The 18031-nt window shown below is 36.1% G+C and overlaps 1 protein-coding gene across 1 annotated transcript; it reads left to right on the top strand.

Moving 5' to 3' along the window:
• Positions 1-11468: 11468 nt before the first annotated feature.
• On the top strand, positions 11469-16596 carry LOC122042411 (protein OBERON 4-like). Its single transcript, XM_042602521.1, has 2 exons — positions 11469-14810; positions 15827-16596. Exons 1-2 carry the CDS (start codon positions 11702-11704, stop codon positions 16372-16374), a joined length of 3657 nt encoding a protein of 1218 aa, XP_042458455.1. The 5' UTR covers positions 11469-11701; the 3' UTR covers positions 16375-16596.
• The last annotated feature ends 1435 nt before the right edge of the window (positions 16597-18031 follow it).

The raw sequence follows: 18031 nt of genomic DNA, 5'->3' as shown, positions 1-18031 counted from the left end.
TACCACCTCTAGAGAGCTGTAAATCAGGTTTTGCTAGCACTGTTGAAGTCCTTGAAACTCTAGAATCCCACTCGAATTGAAATGAGTCCAATCAGAGATGCCTAGGTCCATCAGTGGATTTTGACCAAAACCCACTGATGGCCCTACCCTACTTGGATTTACTTGAAATCACCTTCCCTATGAAGGTTTGAGAGGGGAGAAGCTATATATGGTGTCAAAACTTATTTATACACCCTGGATTAGAAGTTCTTGCTTTGTGCCATTTGCATAGAACATGTGAAGCTTGGAGTTACTAGGATAACAAAAAAAAAATTTTTACTCAAACCATTTTTACTTTGGATTTGCATATTTACATGCCTAATTTAAATTTCGATGCAAACATTATACCACTGTATTATTCTTGTGACAGTTTAGTATACCCTTCTCATATCATACATACCACTGTATTAAACCACATAGACTACATACACAGATATAAAACTACAAACACTAAGTAATTGTACCTTTACATTGCCCACCAACTTTTTGCCTTACAACACTATGGCTATTTAATCCAATGTTTTACAATACTTATCCTTCAAAATTGATACAATTACATTAATTCTAATTTTTTTCATGTCTCGATGCTTGAAGTTCATCTTCATTTCGTACAGAAGACATCAAATGTATTGGATCACAAAGAAGCCACAGTCAAGGTTGTAATATAACATCACCAATTTAATGTTCAATATTTGAAATCAATATTTTCTATTCACACTATTTGCTCGACTTACCTGGCTTCTTGTTGTGGGCATTCTATTGTACAAGACATCCATTGATCAAAGGGATGATGCCTTTTAAATTTTGGATCAATAGTAGCAAGATGCTCACGACTATAGAGTTTAAAATCTGATACCTGTAAGATTGAGGAGGAAATGTAAATTCGACATTAACTAGCATTTATACTACAATACAAACATACACATGAATATTAGATGCTCATCGCTGCATTAAATTCATAACTATATTTTCTTCCACTTGCTAGAGAATCGTAATGATTAAACGTCAATGAATAGGTGTCGACCACCAACAAGTGGGAGTATGCATTATCACTGCACAATGGTATAAAAATATACCTAACCTCTTCATCTTCTGTATCTGTCTTTATCAATTGTTGGAAGGCAACCTTGTTTGAGAATTTTATTAATGACTACAAAAATGCAAATTCATACATACTTAACCATAATATATTATATTCAAATTTGAACTATTCTCAAATAAATTTCTTACTGTGAAGAATGTTGAACAATAAATAGATTTGTTGTATGTCTTACCAGACAAGGATGCCTCCTAAATAGAATCTTACAATACGTGTCTATTACCACCCCATTTGTCAACATCTCTCCATTCACACTAGATAAGAGGGAATACACATTTAAAGCAAAGGGTGGCTCCTCCCAAACGAATTCATTTATAAACCTACAAAATAAAGCAATGATTATAATTCACAGAATTTAATTATAGAACCATATAATCATCTAAATTAGAAAAGCATATAATTGTCTTGACTTATAAATTAATTACATCAACTATGTAATTCACATACTTTAGTTTCTCCTGTTAGGGTGTATACTAAAAGCCTAGCTTTTGGTATAAACATTTATCTAGTAATAAGAATCACATTGGTCAAATGTCTACATTTATGATAAATGTAGTTGTTCAATTAATTTATATTGTAGATAACGTGATGTGTGGTGTCACACACAGAAGATCATGTTATCAGTACCTTATAAATTATAAACAGTAGCTCACAACCAAAATGGAAAGGAACAAACCATTAGAAGGTCGTAGTGTAATTAGGTATCAGTTTATCTTGACTGTATAATTACACTAGTACACTTAGAGTGTATTGAGTAGGACCATTTGAGGTCGTTTCTTTTATACTGATTTTATAAAGAAACAAAGACCTCGGTTATTATGGAAGTGTGTGCTCTTAATCCTAATATAATAACAAGCACATATATTTGATATTTATTTCTTTAATTTATCAATGGGTGAGATTTAGTTCGATGAATCAATAAGCCCGATAAGTTGGGAAATGGTATCACTTATAGTGTGTGTTGTTGATTATAGAAGGAAACTGTGTCCTAGAGATACTAGGTTGATAATGTCCTCAAGAGGAGCTCATAAGGATTGTCATGTTAAAACCTGCAGGTGGACCTAGTCCGACATGATGATAAGGTTGAGTGGTACTATTCTTGGACTAAGATATTAATTAAATGAGTTGTCAGTAACTCACTTAATTAGTGGACATTCGATATCTTAAACACAGGGAGACTAACACACTCATGATAAGAAGGAGCCCAAAATGTAATTTGGGATTGGTGCGGTAGTTCAATAATAGTTCTCTAGTGGAATGAATTATTATTGATAAAATTAAGTTGTGTGTTCGGGGCGAGCACGGGATGCTTAATTTTATCGGGAGACCAAAACCAATTCCTCCTCTCGGTCCCTATCGTAGCCTCTTGTATATAGAGATTTATACCCACCACATACCCACCTTCTTACCCAACCAATAGGGGCCGGCCAAGCTAAGCTTGAAGCTCAAGCTTAGGGCCGGCCAAGCCTAAAGGTTGGCCTTAAGGTGGCCGGCCAATAGCTTGGAGCCCAAGCTTAGGTGGCCGGCCACATCATATTAAAAAGGATTTTTTATTAAAATTATTTCTTATGTGGATATCATAGTTTTAAAAGAGAGTTTAAAAATTAAATATTTCCTTTTAAAAGCTTTCTACAAAAGATTAAGAAAAGATTTGAAATCTTTCCTTATTTGTAGATTGAAAGGAGATTTTATTTTTTAAGAAAAACTTCCCTTTTAACCATGATAATAATTTAAAAGAGAAGTTTAAAAATTAAATATTCTCTTTTATTAGTTTCTACAAAAGATTAAGAAAAGATTTGATATCTTTCCTTATTTGTAGATTGAAAAGAGATTTTAATTTTTAAGAGATAACTTTCCTTTTGGAAATTATCCACATGTTTAAAAGAAGAATTTTAATTTATAAAATTTCCTTTTTATTAACCACCATGAAGGGAAAATTATTGGAGAAATTTTTATAAATTTCTGGAGACAAATTAGGAAGTTTTAATTAATTAAAACTCTCCTTGTTTATAGCTTGATGGTGGCCGGCCATGTAAATTGAGAATAGGAAAATTGTTTTTAATTAAATAAATTTTTCTTTTTCATGGTAAAAGAATTAAGGAAGTTTTTAATTAAATTTCCTTATTTGCCAAGACCAAGGATTATAAAAGAGGGGGTAGAGGTGCCTTCATGGGTGATCAACTCTATTATTCTTCTCCTCTCTTTTCCTCCTTGGTGGTCGGCCCTAGCTTCTTCTTCTTCTCTTCTTCTTATGGCCGGCGGCAACCTCTCTTTTGGAGCTCTTGATGGTGGTCGGTTCTAGCTAGGAGAAGAAGGAGAGAAAGGTGGTTTCGTTTCTTGCATCCCTTGGAGCTTGGTGGTGGTGGCCGGACCTCTACTTCTCTTAGAGAATTGTGGTGGCCGAAACTTGTAAGGAAGAAGAAGGTGCTTGGTGGTTCTCATCTCGGAAGATCGTTGTCCACACAACGTCCGAGGTTAGAAGAGGAATACGGTAGAAGATCAAGAGGTCTTTTAGAAGGTATAACAAGTAATTTTTCCTTTCCGCATCATGCTAGTTATTTATGGAAATAATACCAAATACAAGAGGCTTACGATTCTAGAATTTCGAATATGTTTTTCGATGTTGTGTTCTTTTGTTTTTTCTTTTCCTTGTGATTTGATTGTTCTTTTCGGTTAACCTAAAGTTATTTTAGGAAATTAAATATTACCTTTCTATAAAAGGTTTTGTCTAGTCGGTGGTGGTTGCTCCCATATCCAAGAAGGCCATGTGCCTCGCCACGTCAGTACTGGGAACCAATTATGGAAATTAATATTTAATGGAATTAATAACTTAGGTGATTTGGATCAAACGTGTTAAGTTCCGCAGGAGATCCAAGTCTAAACCTTAAAGAACAAATAGATTAAGTTTTGGATCAAACGTGTTAAGTTCCGCAGGAGATCCAAAATTTAATTTAAAAGAACACATGGTAGCTAGGAAAAGGTTCAGACCTTTGTACAAAATTTTTGTACAGTGGAACCTCTAGGTTTTCCGAGTAGCAACCAACATCTCCAACACTTTTAACAAGTACGACACATCTTGATCTTGTTTTTTTTCTTTGAAGTCTTAAATTGCTTCTTCACAAACTATGTCCATCAACATAAAAAATTTTAAATAGTGAATTAAATCAAACAAATTACTATAATTTTTGCAAATATCTACTTACATCAATGACTTGTTTCCTCATTTGGTTTTGTGAAGTAATCCTATCTGCATCATTCTCTGCCTCTTCTTCAGATTCATCTTCCTTCAATTCTACAATCTCTCTTTCTTCTTCCATATCATCCACATTAATTTTTCCTTTCCCCTTCTCCAGCACATCATGTTCCTGTAAACTTTTTTCCTCTCTCCTTGTCTTGAAACATTCTCCGCAGGCTCACATATTTGTATATTTCTCCGCTGTCTCTTAGATAAAATTTGGAGCCACAATGGACTATCAATTAGAGTATTCCTGTAATCATAGCTACTTCTATCACGTCCTCTCCTGCTTCTAGTTGCAAAAGCTACTGGTTCGCATTGAGGATCGTCTACAGACTCGCTATATTGAGATTGCATGCCTTTATTTTCTAACATTTTAAGTAAGTCTTTCACCCTATCATTCAAATGCATGTTCTCCATTGTTAGCTAGATCCTGTTTGATTGAATAATGCAATTACAACATTCCTTATTTCTTTGCCTTCTTTCTTCATTTACTTCAAACTGTGATGTGACCATTCCACGTGTAATGTCATCAACGCCAACAATGTTCTCAACCAATGATTTCTCATATTGGGTAGGGATTAGGTCAATAAGAATCTGTCAAAATATTTAAACACATGTTTAAAAAATTCCTTTTAACCAAACTAAGGTCACAGTAATTAAAATTTACCTCTTCAGATGAGACTCGATCGAACAAATTCCTCACCTTATTAATATGTGAAGGAATATTCCTCCACTTATTTATTCTTGCTCCTTCTATTTTTGTATGATTTTTGGATTGGAACATGCTCCAAAAATCATGCCTCATTCACCATCACAAGTGTTAACTATTCATACATGTTCGCAAATTTTTGTTAAATTTACCATCATTTTTAAACTTACTGCCAAAAGAACAGCAAAGCCCTTTAGGTAAGGGAGGTTGGTGTTAGAATGTATTGTTTGAGTTGAAGAAAATATGTCCCCAATTTTAGGTAATTGTGGAGCCATAAATTCATGGATAGCTTCAACCCAGTTGAATCTAGCAAGATTCTTAAAATCATCTACTACATTTATAAGACATAACGGGACCTTATATGTACTAGAAGAAAATAAGACACAAACAAATATATACAAAATATAGAATTTGTAAAATAATAAAATATCATCTTCTCCTTCAACGCGATTGCCAGAAAATTTAAGCAACTCTTCAATTCTTGATCTAGTAGCTTCTTTTTTATTTGAGAAGTATGTTAGAAAGAGGTCACCGCATGCTTTATTTGAATTGATCGGAATCGAAGCTCCTCGGTCTGCAATACCAACCAATAGTGAAACGTCTCTTCTTGTGAAGGCAACCAGAACGCCTGACCAAGTTAAATGATTAGTTGACATCTACTAACATATACATAAGTATTCATCACACGGTTGGCCTGATACTGATATGATATCATACCAGGCCCACGTTAGGCCTGATACGATATCGTACCAGGCCCACGTTAGGCCTAATACGATATCGTATCAGGCCCACGTTGAGCCTGATACGATATCGTATCAGGCCTAAAGCCCCTCATTTGCAATATAAACCCACTATCAGTGTCATTAGCTGACAAAAATATTCACCTTTACAAATATTGAATTTTACTATACAACTATTGTAACGACCCAATTTCCCCCTTAGGAGTTCTAAAAGTTCTTTAAAATATTTTATAAATATTCTAGAGATTTTTAGAAATTTTTAGAGTATTTTTATGTAATTTTTGGAGGTCATTTGGTATTTTTACTAAACGAAGGAAGTTTCGATAAAAAAATGTCCAAGCCGAGAATTGAACCCATGACCTTTGACTCGGTCAAAACCCAGCTAACCAGGTGGGCAAACGGATTTTTCTGTTTAGAAAAGGTAGCGAATTTATTTAAGATAGTTAACAGAATATTGAATTATAAAAGGGATAAGTTGATCTTGGATTTGTCTGTTTAGAAAAGGTAGCGAATTTATTTAAGATAGTTAACAGAATATTATAAAAGGGATAAGTTAATGTTGGATTTGTTTGTTTAGAAAAGGTAGCAAATTTATTTAAGGAGTTAACAGAAATATTAAGTTATAAAAAGGGATAAGTTGATGCTCTGTTTTCCCGTGACTTAAACCATTCTCTCCTTCTCTTCTGCGTATGATGGCGGAGCTCGGGCAGAAAACGAAAGGGAGTTAGGGCATCATCTCCGGCGGTCGGCCAAGGTCCTAGAAGCCCTTTTTGTTCGGTTGTGAGTCCAAGAATCAAGGTAAGTGCTTCTCACCTGCAGTAGGAGTAGTTTCGGACCTTTGTTCTTCTTGAATTCGAAGCATAAGAAGCGCTTATAGTGTAGATTTTTAATTAAGCCTATAGTGCAGATTTTAATTAAGCTTATAATGCAGATTTTTCTATAGAGCTTATATTACAGATTTTAATTAAGCGCTTATAGTGTAGATTTTTAATTAAGACTATAGTGCAGATTTTAATTAAGCTTATAATGCAGATTTTTATGTAGAGCTTATATTGCAGATTTTAATTAAACGCTTATAGTGCAGATTTTTAATTAAGTCTATAGTACAGATTTTAATTAAGCTTATAGTGCAGATTTTTATGTAGGCTTATAGTGCAGATTTTAATTAAGCTTATAGTGCAGATTTTATGTTTGCATAGTATGCAGAAATAGTGTAATATAGAATGCAGAATCTTGATTAGAATAGTATGCAGAATTTTGATTAGCATAGTATGCAGATTTTTGTTTATGCATTTCAAAGTTAGAATTTGTTTAAACATTTCAGTTTTTAAAGAAGCATTCTTTTATTAGAGGTATTAACAAGTATAAGAAAGATAAAGAAAAGAAAGAAAAAGGCCAAGGCCTTAAGTAGATCCCAAAGTCAAGACTTTAGGGATTTTGGCACACAAGGTGCTCGTTAAAATGTCGAGACATTATATATTAGAAGTATTAAAAGATAACAAGTATTTTACTTTTATCAGTGGCACTGTACTGGACTCTCAGTTGTCCTTGGGTTGGGCTCCCATAGTCGCCCCTAGGTTTAGATAACCTAGTATGCAGGACTCTCAGTTGTCCTTGGGTTGGGCTCCCATAGTCGTCCCTAGGTTTAGATAACCTAGTAAACCCTACTAGATTCGGGACCAGCTATCTCGGGTCTAGTTAGGGATGCGCGTATAGCAAGTGCAGTTGTCGAACCCCAAAAGAAAGTTGATTATTATTTTGAAGTATTAAAGTATAAGTTTTCAAACAAAAGAAATAAGATTCAGAAGGTGTTTAAAATCCAGCAAGTTTAGTTTTCTTTTATGCTAGCATGTTTGTTTAGATTTGCTTACATGTTTAGCCTTTCAGTATGTTTCTTTCACTAGTAGATGAGCATGAGTAGATTTCCTTTTGAGCATTCAGTTTTAGATTTCAATATATTCTCATGCATATCGAGATTTTGTGAGTTAGATAGCGCTTACTAAGCAATTTTGCTTATAGATGCATTTCCTCTTACTGCAGATACAGGAAAGGAAAAGATATAGAAAGGAAGGACACAAGGAGGTGCGGATGGATGTGTGATGCCTGGACTATAGAAGCCTTGGGATTTAGCATGAGAATTTATTAACAAAGAGTTGAGTAGAATGTATTAGATGAGTCATTTAGTCTTCCGCTGCTAGTTAATTGTATGTTTTGAGTTTTTTTAGAGTTTATGTATTGATCTTTACATGTGAACAACTCTAATTAAGTAAAGTTAGTAGTCCAGTAGTGCTCCGCCCTCACGGTCCAGTAGTGAGGAGGGTGGGGTGTTACAGTTGGTATCAGAGCGGTTCCTATTCTCCAACATCACTCATCAGCACCAACCTTGCCGTCTTCAAGTAAGAAAGTATTTAATTTTTAGTATTCTTTTCTTTATTCTTTACAGTAAAGAGAAATCCTTAGAAGTATTAGATTATATGTACAGAATAGGGAGATGCTTAGAAGTGCTTATAAAGTTAAGAATTCTGCTTAGTTTCTTTTACATAACAAGATGTGTTCTGGGATGGTGGTATGATCCGAGGACCTAAGCCCGGTGAGCGCGCCAGAATCAAACAAGATGTGTTCTGGGATGGTGGTATGATTTGGGGACCTAAGCCCGGTGAGCGCGCCAGAATCAAACAAGATATGTTCTGGGATGGTGGTATGATCCGGGGACCTAAGTCCGGTGAGCGCGCCAGAATAAAGGGGAACTCCGGTCCTAAGTTCGGACCCCTACCAACCCAGCGCTAGGGTAGTTGTCTGATCAACAACTTATGTTACGGTACTACTAAGTGCAACTAGGCCACCACAATAGTATGTTTATAAGTATGCATGCAAGTATGTTCAAGTCATGTTATATTTATATTTACGTTTATGTTTAGGTCCACGTTATGTTCATGTTATGTTCTTGACTATGCATATGGACATGCTTGTGATCGAGTCTATCATTATGTTTAGTTCATCTACCATGCTTACGTTTATGTTGTCATGCTTATGTCACTGCTTATGCTTATGTTCATTGAAAGTAGGTTAGGAGGTCCTAAGATACCTTTGATGTGGTTTTCCTTAGTACATTAGATTATGGACGCTAACTAATGCATGTACAAGGTAGAGAACATGCTATAGAATTATTCTAAGTTCGAGGACGAACTTTTTATAAGGACAAAAATATTCACCTTTACAAAATATTGAATTTTACTATACAACTATTTCGTAATACAAATTACATTGTACCTGAGAATATGAAGGTTTGAGTACTTGAATCCCAATTTTGAAACATATTGGCCAAAATACCACGGATATGTTGCATATCTTGTATGTCCAAAAAAAAATACTAAAGGGTGACTGTTTGATCACTGCTTTGTGTCGGTCATGTAAAATCACAGATCCATGATGCCTTCCTTTCTTTGTGGATGCTTGAAAAAAACTTTTAAAGTGAGCTAAGACACTGTTCCAATGCAGCTTCTGTCCAACATCCTCTAAACCCTAAATTTTGAAAATTTAAAAATTTTAAAATCATTCTCGTTGAGCTTTTCAAAATCACAGAGTTTTAGATTAACAAAGTTTAGAAAGGTGATACCTTTACAGATAATTCAAGTGGAGAGGACGATACACCCGATCCCCTTCTTTGCGCCATTATGAAAGAATATTATTGACGGAACCCCTAAAACCCTACACCTGAGTCTCGCAAACACTGGATTTTTAGGTCTAAATGCTAGATGTCGCTTGATCAAGGTACGAAGACATTACGTAGGGTTTCACTAGGGGGACGATTTCACCACAATATTGGAGCTGCAATCAGAGATTTACGAAGAACACCCAGGCATGCTCGAGTTGACAGACGAAGGGAAAAAAATGATCGCATTATTATTTTTAAATCAAAATAATTCAAAATGTGGTTCGGATGCCTGGAAAATCACAACGAAGAAGGGGAGGTTGGCGGGAGGATTAAAATGAGAATTCCACATGACTTAACTGCGCCCTTTGGTAAATACAGAACTACGATATGCCTTTTAGTTAATATAATATCCAAGGAACGTCTTTTGATAAATTGCTGAAATATTTATAAGTACTTACTAGCAAATAAAAACATTAATATTTAAAAATTTAACATTGTATTTTTATAACACTTAAATCCATAATAAAAAAATATTAAGTTACAAAATTTCACCTCAATTATTGTTGTGGAGCATCGGCAAAGCGACAATGATGACACTAGTAGTAATCGACGGTGGTGTTGGTTATAATAGCGTGCGGCCATAGCCACATAGTTAGCAATGACAGCGACATGCGAGAGGAATTTGACGATTAAATTAGAGTTACGGAAAGAATAAAAAGGGGATTATGAGAGGAAGAAGAAAATACGGGAAAGAGGAAAAAAGAACTCTGCTTAGAAAAGAAATTTTCGGTTGGTGGATTTAATTGTAATATTTGTAAAAATAAATTTTAAAAGATTCAAAATTTATATATATTTTTTTAAAAAATTAGTAGTGTTTTATTTTTGTTTCCAAATTTAAGGGTAAGATCACACCTGGTGCCAACGTACGATTCTTAATAAATTTATCCAAATCTATCAAAATCTATGAGATATGAATTATAGTAGCCTCTCACTCACATATATCATAAAATTTAATTACTTTTTATTACTATTTTTTTTAAAAAAAAAAATTTAATACACTATTTGGAATAAAAGATTGATCTCACGGTAAAATAGAGATAGGTAAATTAAGGAGAATATTTTACCCGAGCAATATTTTACCTGAAAAAGAAAGTTAAATACCCAATAAAATACAACGCATGCTCTTTTGATAGTCCAACGGATCTTAGGACATCTTCAATATAAGCTTTGTTTTTATGAAAAGTTTGTAAAATTAAAAATCTCAATAAAAAATTAACAGATGAAGTTTGAGATTTATAATTAAAGAATGGTATTGAAAATTTAAATTTATTTTTTTCTTTTAAAGATGTAATTTGTAATTAATGATGAAATAGTATTGTATTGTGATTTGTGATTTGTAATTTGTAACTTGTAACTTGTAACTTGTAACGTAGAGAGTTATATGATTTGTAACATATAAAAAATTATAAAAGATTTTTTTCATTAGGATAATATTTAATAGTTAGAATTTGATTCGTCAAAATTGATTCTTTCCAAATTTTTAAAGTTATTATTAAGGTTTTTTAAATAATATCATATTTTATAAGTCAATTTTTTTTATCTATTTTTATATTTAATTTTTAAAAAATATTTTTCTATATTAATAATTAATTGTATTTTTAAAATAATATTGATTAAACATCTTAAATTCATTTGCATTGAGATTTGTCATTTTCATTCTAAAGAGTATAGTAAATTTTTCATTTTGATGTGCCACACATTGAAATCTATAAACAAAATCTGAGAACTATCGGAAATTATTTAACTTTCGATCCAGGTGTGAGTCCCATAGTTCCCTTCCAGTCAAAATTCAGCTAGATTCTGGCCGTTTCCCGTGAGTATGTTGAAGAACTGGCACGCATAGTCCCAGTCAACGAGATGACATCGTACGGCGCAATCTAAATTTTGCGGCTACTAAATGTCCGTTTTATTTATTAATGACTACGTTGACCGGCGTAAGATGGGGAGGCCATCGGCGTAAGATGGGAGCGGATCGAAGAGGCAAATTGAACGAGATCCTTCGACTGCACGCTTCCCTTTCTTATGATAATTCGAAGTCAAAGAGAAAGAGAAAGAGATGGCCATGGCAGGCAGATAGATCGAATTTCCTGGCCCTCTCCTCCCTCCTGCTTACTCTCTTTTGAAGCAATTCGATCGGGAATAGAGGGAGACTTCTCTCTTCATGAAGCGTCGGAGATCGTCGGCGCACGAGGAACGCTTGGAGGACTGTGCAAGCGAGAAATTGAGATGGGAGGACTTTCCGAGGAGGGGTCGCCAGCCGGACCGCTCCTCCTCCCACCGGCGCCTGTCCTACTCGAGGCCGGACGGCGCCTGGAAGCCCGGGGAGTTTTCATACGATCAGGGATACGATGAGGAGCCGGCGCTCCGTAGGCGGTATGGCCACGACTCGGAGCACTTCGACCGTCGGAAAGGCTACGATCGACACGGCGATCGGCAGATGCTGGCCTTGTCGACGCGGGGCTCGTACGGAAGCGAGCGGATGCACCGAACGGAGAGCTTCTCGGGGATAAGGAGGGAGTTTCCCAAGGGCTCCAGGTCGGACCGGGACCGGCCGAGGGGAGAGGGCTGTGGGAGCTGGTCGTCTTGGAGGTCGAGAAGTTCCAAGGACCTCTCTGGCCAGGAGGTGCGGAAATCTCCGTCGATCTATTCAGATTTGGCTGGGAGACGGAGCCATGCCGCGCCTTCTGATGATCACAGAAAGAAAGTGAATTCTAGGGACTCCTCCAGAGTGGAACAGTGGAGGAAAGAAGAGACGAGGGCAGGAAAGCGGAGCAGAGAGATTGGTAGCGAGATGGAAGAGGGCGAGCTCGAACCAGAAGCAGGGAACGTAGAGCCACCATCTATTGGTAGCAAGTTAGCTGCTATGTTGGGTTCTGATTACTGCGAGAACAGAGATTCAGTGAACAATAGTACACATGGAGAAGTTTCGCGGAAACAAGAAGTACTATCTGAAGCAATGAGGTTGGATGCTGATGATAATGTTGTTATTGGTGAAGGAAAAGAAGGAAAATTGGCAAATTCCCTAATCTATGATGGTAATGCAACTGCTGAGGTAAATGATGATCAGTCTGATGTTGTTAAGAAGATGGCTGAGGATAGATGGGATGGAGAAGGAAGTGCCGAAGATGCTAATGAGGATAAAGGAATAGAGGGTGAGTTGTGCAGGACAAATCCAGAGGTCTGTAACGAAGGAAGCTTATGTTTACAGTTGGAAGATGAGGATTTGGTACACAATCACCGGGAGCAGGCTGTTGACGAAGAAGCTCGTGCGATGGCATCTCCTACTCACCACATTCAGGAAGAAAATTCAGAAGTCAACAAAGAAGAAAACAAATATGATGAAGCTAAAGTTGATGTCATGCAGAAGCATGAGATGGTATGTTCTATTTCCCCATTGCAGGAGGAGAAGCCAATGGAAGAAGCCCAATGCAATGCTGCTACACTTGAAATCATTGAAAATGCAGGTAAAGTTGAAACCAAAATTGTGCATGCGACAGATAATGGACAAGATAGGGGAGCTGAAGCTGTAATTCAAACGAAGCATGATACAGGCACACAGCTTGAGGTCATAGAAAAAGAACAATCCTTTTTTGATCTGGAGACTCATCCTAATGATTCTGTTATCCATAATGATGACAAGTTAGTGATATTGATGCTTAGCAGGGACCAGTCTTCAGAGATGCACCTGGACAAAGACAAAAACCTTGCAATTTCTCACTCAACTAAAGCTGATATTTTGAATAATGGTGATTCCCTTGAAGGTCCTAGAAGAAGGGGTTTGGAGTTGGTCTTCCCATCCAAGCCGAACCAGGAGGAGAATTCACATTCTAGCAGTAAGGACGCTGGCAATATTGCAGTTAAAGAGCTCAAAAGTGAGCCTCTGGACCTTTCTCTTTCTCTTCCTGGTGGATTTTCATATCATTCCAAGCCAAAGCATGAGAACTCAAGCTGTGCTGAGGGCATAAAGTCATTGTCATCCGCATTGAGAACGAAGTCAGATGAATTTGGAACTTCAATCTCATTTGCAAGCTCCCAAACTGTTCTCCATGATCCCAGTTGTGTTACTCAGAATTCACCATTCCTTCAAGACAATTCAGTTGGTAGCCATGCTACCTCTGGAGGGGTGAATCAAATTTTAAGTAGGACAACATTGCAAGCTCACACTTCAAGGAACATTAAGAAGAATAGATCTGGCCCACCTTTCCATAGTGTACAGATGAATGTAAACTCTTCACATACTTCATTTCTTTCAATGAGTGATCCACATAGCTTTAAGCCTAATAGCCTATTCCGACCATCAAGCCTTCCACGACAAACCTCCCCAACAAACAGCCATGATTCTCATGATTCTAGATCTCAACCTACCAAGGAGATCGGTCAAGTAGCTGTGGAGAGAAGCAGTGGTACTAATCAATGGAATGGTGAACAGCTCTTACTTAATGGATTAAGTGCCACCGAGAAGATTGTCTACAAGATTGTGTCTCAACCTTTGTATCTGAATGGTAGAATGCTTCAAGAAATGTCAGAACATTCAGTAGCCTACTTGAAGGAAAGTATTTGTGAGATGCTGACTAACGAAGATAAAACCAGCCTGCTGCATTTATTCCAGGAGGCACTTCAAAGGTCTGACATGATCATCGAAACGCTGAGAGATTGCCCACAAGTCCTTCTAGAAATCCTGGTGACCATAAAAACAGGTTGTATTGATTTTATTCAGAAAACAAATAGCTTGCCATCCTGTAGTTTGATTGAGATCTTCCTGAATTTGAAATGCCAGAATCTTTCTTGTGGGAGTTTGTTGCCCGTGGATAATTGCGACTGCAAGATGTGCATAAAGAAAGTTGGATTCTGCAGTGCTTGCATGTGTCTTGTGTGTTCCAAGTTTGACAATGCATCAAATACATGTAGTTGGGTTGGTTGCGACATGTGTCTCCATTGGTGCCATACAGATTGTGCATTGCGTGATTTTCATATTAGAAATGGGCATATATCTCTAGGAGAAGGATTTTCTGAAATGCAGTTTCATTGTTTTGCTTGTGGCCATCCTTCGGAGATGTTTGGCTTTGTTAAGGAAGTTTTTGTTACATGTGCCAAGGATTGGAAAGCAGAAACCCTAACTAAGGAACTGCAATATGTCAGCAGGATCTTCTCTGCCAGTAATGATGCTCGGGATAGAAGATTACATGAGTTAGCTGATCAGATGCTGCTGAATCTGGAGAACAACGTCAATCATTCTGAAGTTCTTAGTCAGGTCATGGCATTTCTTTCAGGTAAATTTGTTTTCCATTTACAATTTTATCTTTGGGTTTCTTACAAAATTTGTGAAGATATTTCATACAACACTCGAGTTCCTTTATTTTGTTGTCTGCAAGTAGAATTCTCCTACTCTCTAGGTTTATCATAAATCAAAACTCACTATCCAAAAGTAAATGATTACCTCTGTTATTTTTTAACAGTTGTAAACTAGATTCCTACATTTGATCCACTGTAGATGCTTGCACATGTACGAATAATTAATGCTATATTTTACACATGCGAATGTCAGTGAACCTTTTCTATTGGTTGTAAACTATTCTGATGTCTTAACTTGTTAAACAATGGTCAATTTCTCTTACTACTGTGAAGACTTTAAGAACTACAACATCAAGTAAATAGATGCAAGAAATGTCAAAGTCTGACCCAAATAGTTACAACTCGCGCTATGTTTTTTTTTAATCTTTTTCTTTTAGCTTCAATTCGAAGGGAAGCCTTGGTTTAATGATAAAATTATTTTCATGTGATCTTGTGGTAATGGGTTCAAGTCGTGAAAACAAACTCTTGCAATGTAGGATAAGATTGTGAGCAATAGACCCATGTGGTCTGACCTTCCTCAGGATCTCATATTGACGAGAGCTTTGTGCACGGGACTATCCTTTTTTTCTTTTAGCTTCAATTTCAAAAGGTGTCTTTCTCAAACTTTTAGATATCATGTGCATAGAGAGGAAAGTGACATGGCCCCATCTGATTAGCGCAAAGTTTATCCTATGCTCTGCGTTTATCATAAATCAGGCTCGCTATTCAAAATGTTCAAAAATAAATGGTTACCTCTGCTGCTATTTGTGTAACAATTGTAGATTGATTCCTAAATCTGTGTGCTACATTGATCAACAAAATAGTACATTTGCATGTGTTGTAGACACTCGTTCTCACGTATGAATAATAAATGCTATATTTTACATATGTGAATGTCAGTGTACCTTTTCTGTTGGTTGTAAAATTTTCTAATGCCTATTAACTTGTTTTTCAGAGAGTGGATTTAGCATCAAAAACAATCCTTTACTCTTTACACCTACTAAAGCCAAAAATGAGGCTATCCAAAACAATGCTAGATCTTGCCCAGAGCGATTGCAATCTTTCATGTTGGAAAACGCCTGTGTTTTTGAAAATACAGGTCCTATATCTATCACAGAATTTGACCAGACTGGTAGGAAAGCTGGTGAAACAGCAGTGAGTCTAAAAAAGGCGCTGGCAGTTGATGAACTGGAGAGGATCATAAAGTTCAAAGAAGCTGAGGCCAAAATGTACCAACAGCATGCTGATGATGCAAGGAATGAAGCCGTGAGTCTAAGACACATTGTAATGGCTAGGAGTTTGAAAATTGATGAAGACTATGCAAATCAAATTGAAAAATTACGACTAGGCGAGTCAGAGGAAAGACGTAGAGAAAAGCTTAACCAACTACAAGCTACTGAAAAGACTCATCAGGAATATTGCAATATGAAGATGCGGATGGAAGCTGGTATGAAAAATTTATTGCTGAAAATGGAAGCAACAAGACAGAACCTGAATGTATAACCAGGATCCCAAGATCAAGAGCGTTTTCTTTTTTGGAATTTGCAGCTATCGTTCAACCAAACTTGTAAGAATGGCACATGTTGGTTATAGGAACTTCTCTTTCTAATTTCTTTCATATCATTTTTTTCCCCTCTTAATTATCTATGCATATTTTGTAAGACTATCTACTAAAAGTTTTTTTTTTTAAAAAAAACAAAACAGCAGTCTAAATTTGCCCATTTTCTGGTGACGTATTGTATCCCTCCTACACAAAGGTATGTTATACTGCACTTTGTCTTGATCATCCTTTTAGGGTGCTCAGTAAGATGATTTTCATCATGTTTTGCTTAGAGCAACTTCCACATGAATGTTATTTGGAGAATTAGCTGAGAAATGCACTATCAGTAGCAATTGTCTCCATCTAGTTGATAGAACAATTAGACCAGCAGATTTAACTGGCACAAGTAAACAAAAGATCAATGGGATATCTGAAGGCAGTTGATCAGGTAACTTCTCTTGCTCATGAGGTGTACTAGTTGATCCTCCTACCTTCTAATCTTAGAGTGTTCACTGCGTCTAGCTGGCACGAATGAGGTTTTTGTTCTTCTATTGCACTGAGATATTAGGATAGGTTGGTATCGACAGACACAAAAGAAAAAGAAAGCAGCGAGTCATGTTTTGGTTCACACCGATGTAGAACGATATGTCAGTGCTGAAGAAACAGAAGTGAGGGGGGTGAGAGTTTTAATGACTAGGATCTCATCATTCGTCCCAATGGTTTGATTAATTAGGCAGTTAAATTTAATGCAATTCCAACACTTATTGAACAGACAAGTTTCATCTTTTACTTTTAGATTTCGTAAACCTTGATCGAGGATAACAAGTTTGTAAATTTAGTTCAGTCAAATCCATTAATCAACGGCACAAATATGTCCCATGAAGTGTGACCTTAATTGAAGCCAACAAATCATATGCCCAAGGGCATTAGTATGTAGCCATGTAGGGATGTAAATGAGCCAAGCCGTTCGTGAGCTATTCGAAGCTCGATTCGATAAAAATTCGTTTGAACTCGTTTAATGAGGCTTGTTAAGATAAACAAACCAAGCTCAAGCTTCGCAATACTCGGCTCGTTAGCTCGTGAACACGTTCGTTAAGCTCATAAATCAACTTTTAAATTAAAAAAATAATAATTTTGATATTAAATTTATAGATTTTACACTCTATTTATGAAAAATATAGACAAATATATTAAATTTATTTATTAGAATAAAATTATAAATTTTAATAAGAATATTATAATTTTCTATAAATATATAATTTAATTTTTTATGAATATTTAATTTATAATTTATATTTATTAAGTTCGTTTAGGCTCGATAAAAGCTCGAATAAGTTCGTGAGCCATGAATATATTCATTAAATAAAGCTCGAGCTCGGCTCGATTATAAACAAGCCAAGTTCAAACATTCAAGAGTTCGGCTCAGCTCGATTACACCCCTATAGCCATGACTGCAAAAAGACGAGTCCAGTTGATATTTACATGATTAATTTTTAGGGTAAATGATATTATTAAGCTCTTATATATGTCTCCTACATGTTTGAAGCTCAAATCTTTTGTCCAACTTAATTGAGTGATTGCTTGAATTTTAATTGGCTCCTTGAGTTTGGCCTTGTATAT

The sequence above is a fragment of the Zingiber officinale genome, chromosome 2A (genome assembly GCF_018446385.1).
Source record: "Zingiber officinale cultivar Zhangliang chromosome 2A, Zo_v1.1, whole genome shotgun sequence".
Taxonomy (NCBI): domain Eukaryota; kingdom Viridiplantae; phylum Streptophyta; class Magnoliopsida; order Zingiberales; family Zingiberaceae; genus Zingiber; species Zingiber officinale.
Note: the sequence above shows the minus strand (reverse complement) of the source record. Positions and strands in the feature narration are given on the sequence as shown.

Coding starts and splice junctions, on each gene's coding strand:
- LOC122042411 (XM_042602521.1), top strand. CDS start 11,702: ATGAAGCGTCGGAGATCGTCGGCGCACGAGGAACGCTTGGAGGACTGT. Junction 14,811..15,826: donor GGTCATGGCATTTCTTTCAG/GTAAATTTGTTT, acceptor CTTGTTTTTCAG/AGAGTGGATTTAGCATCAAA.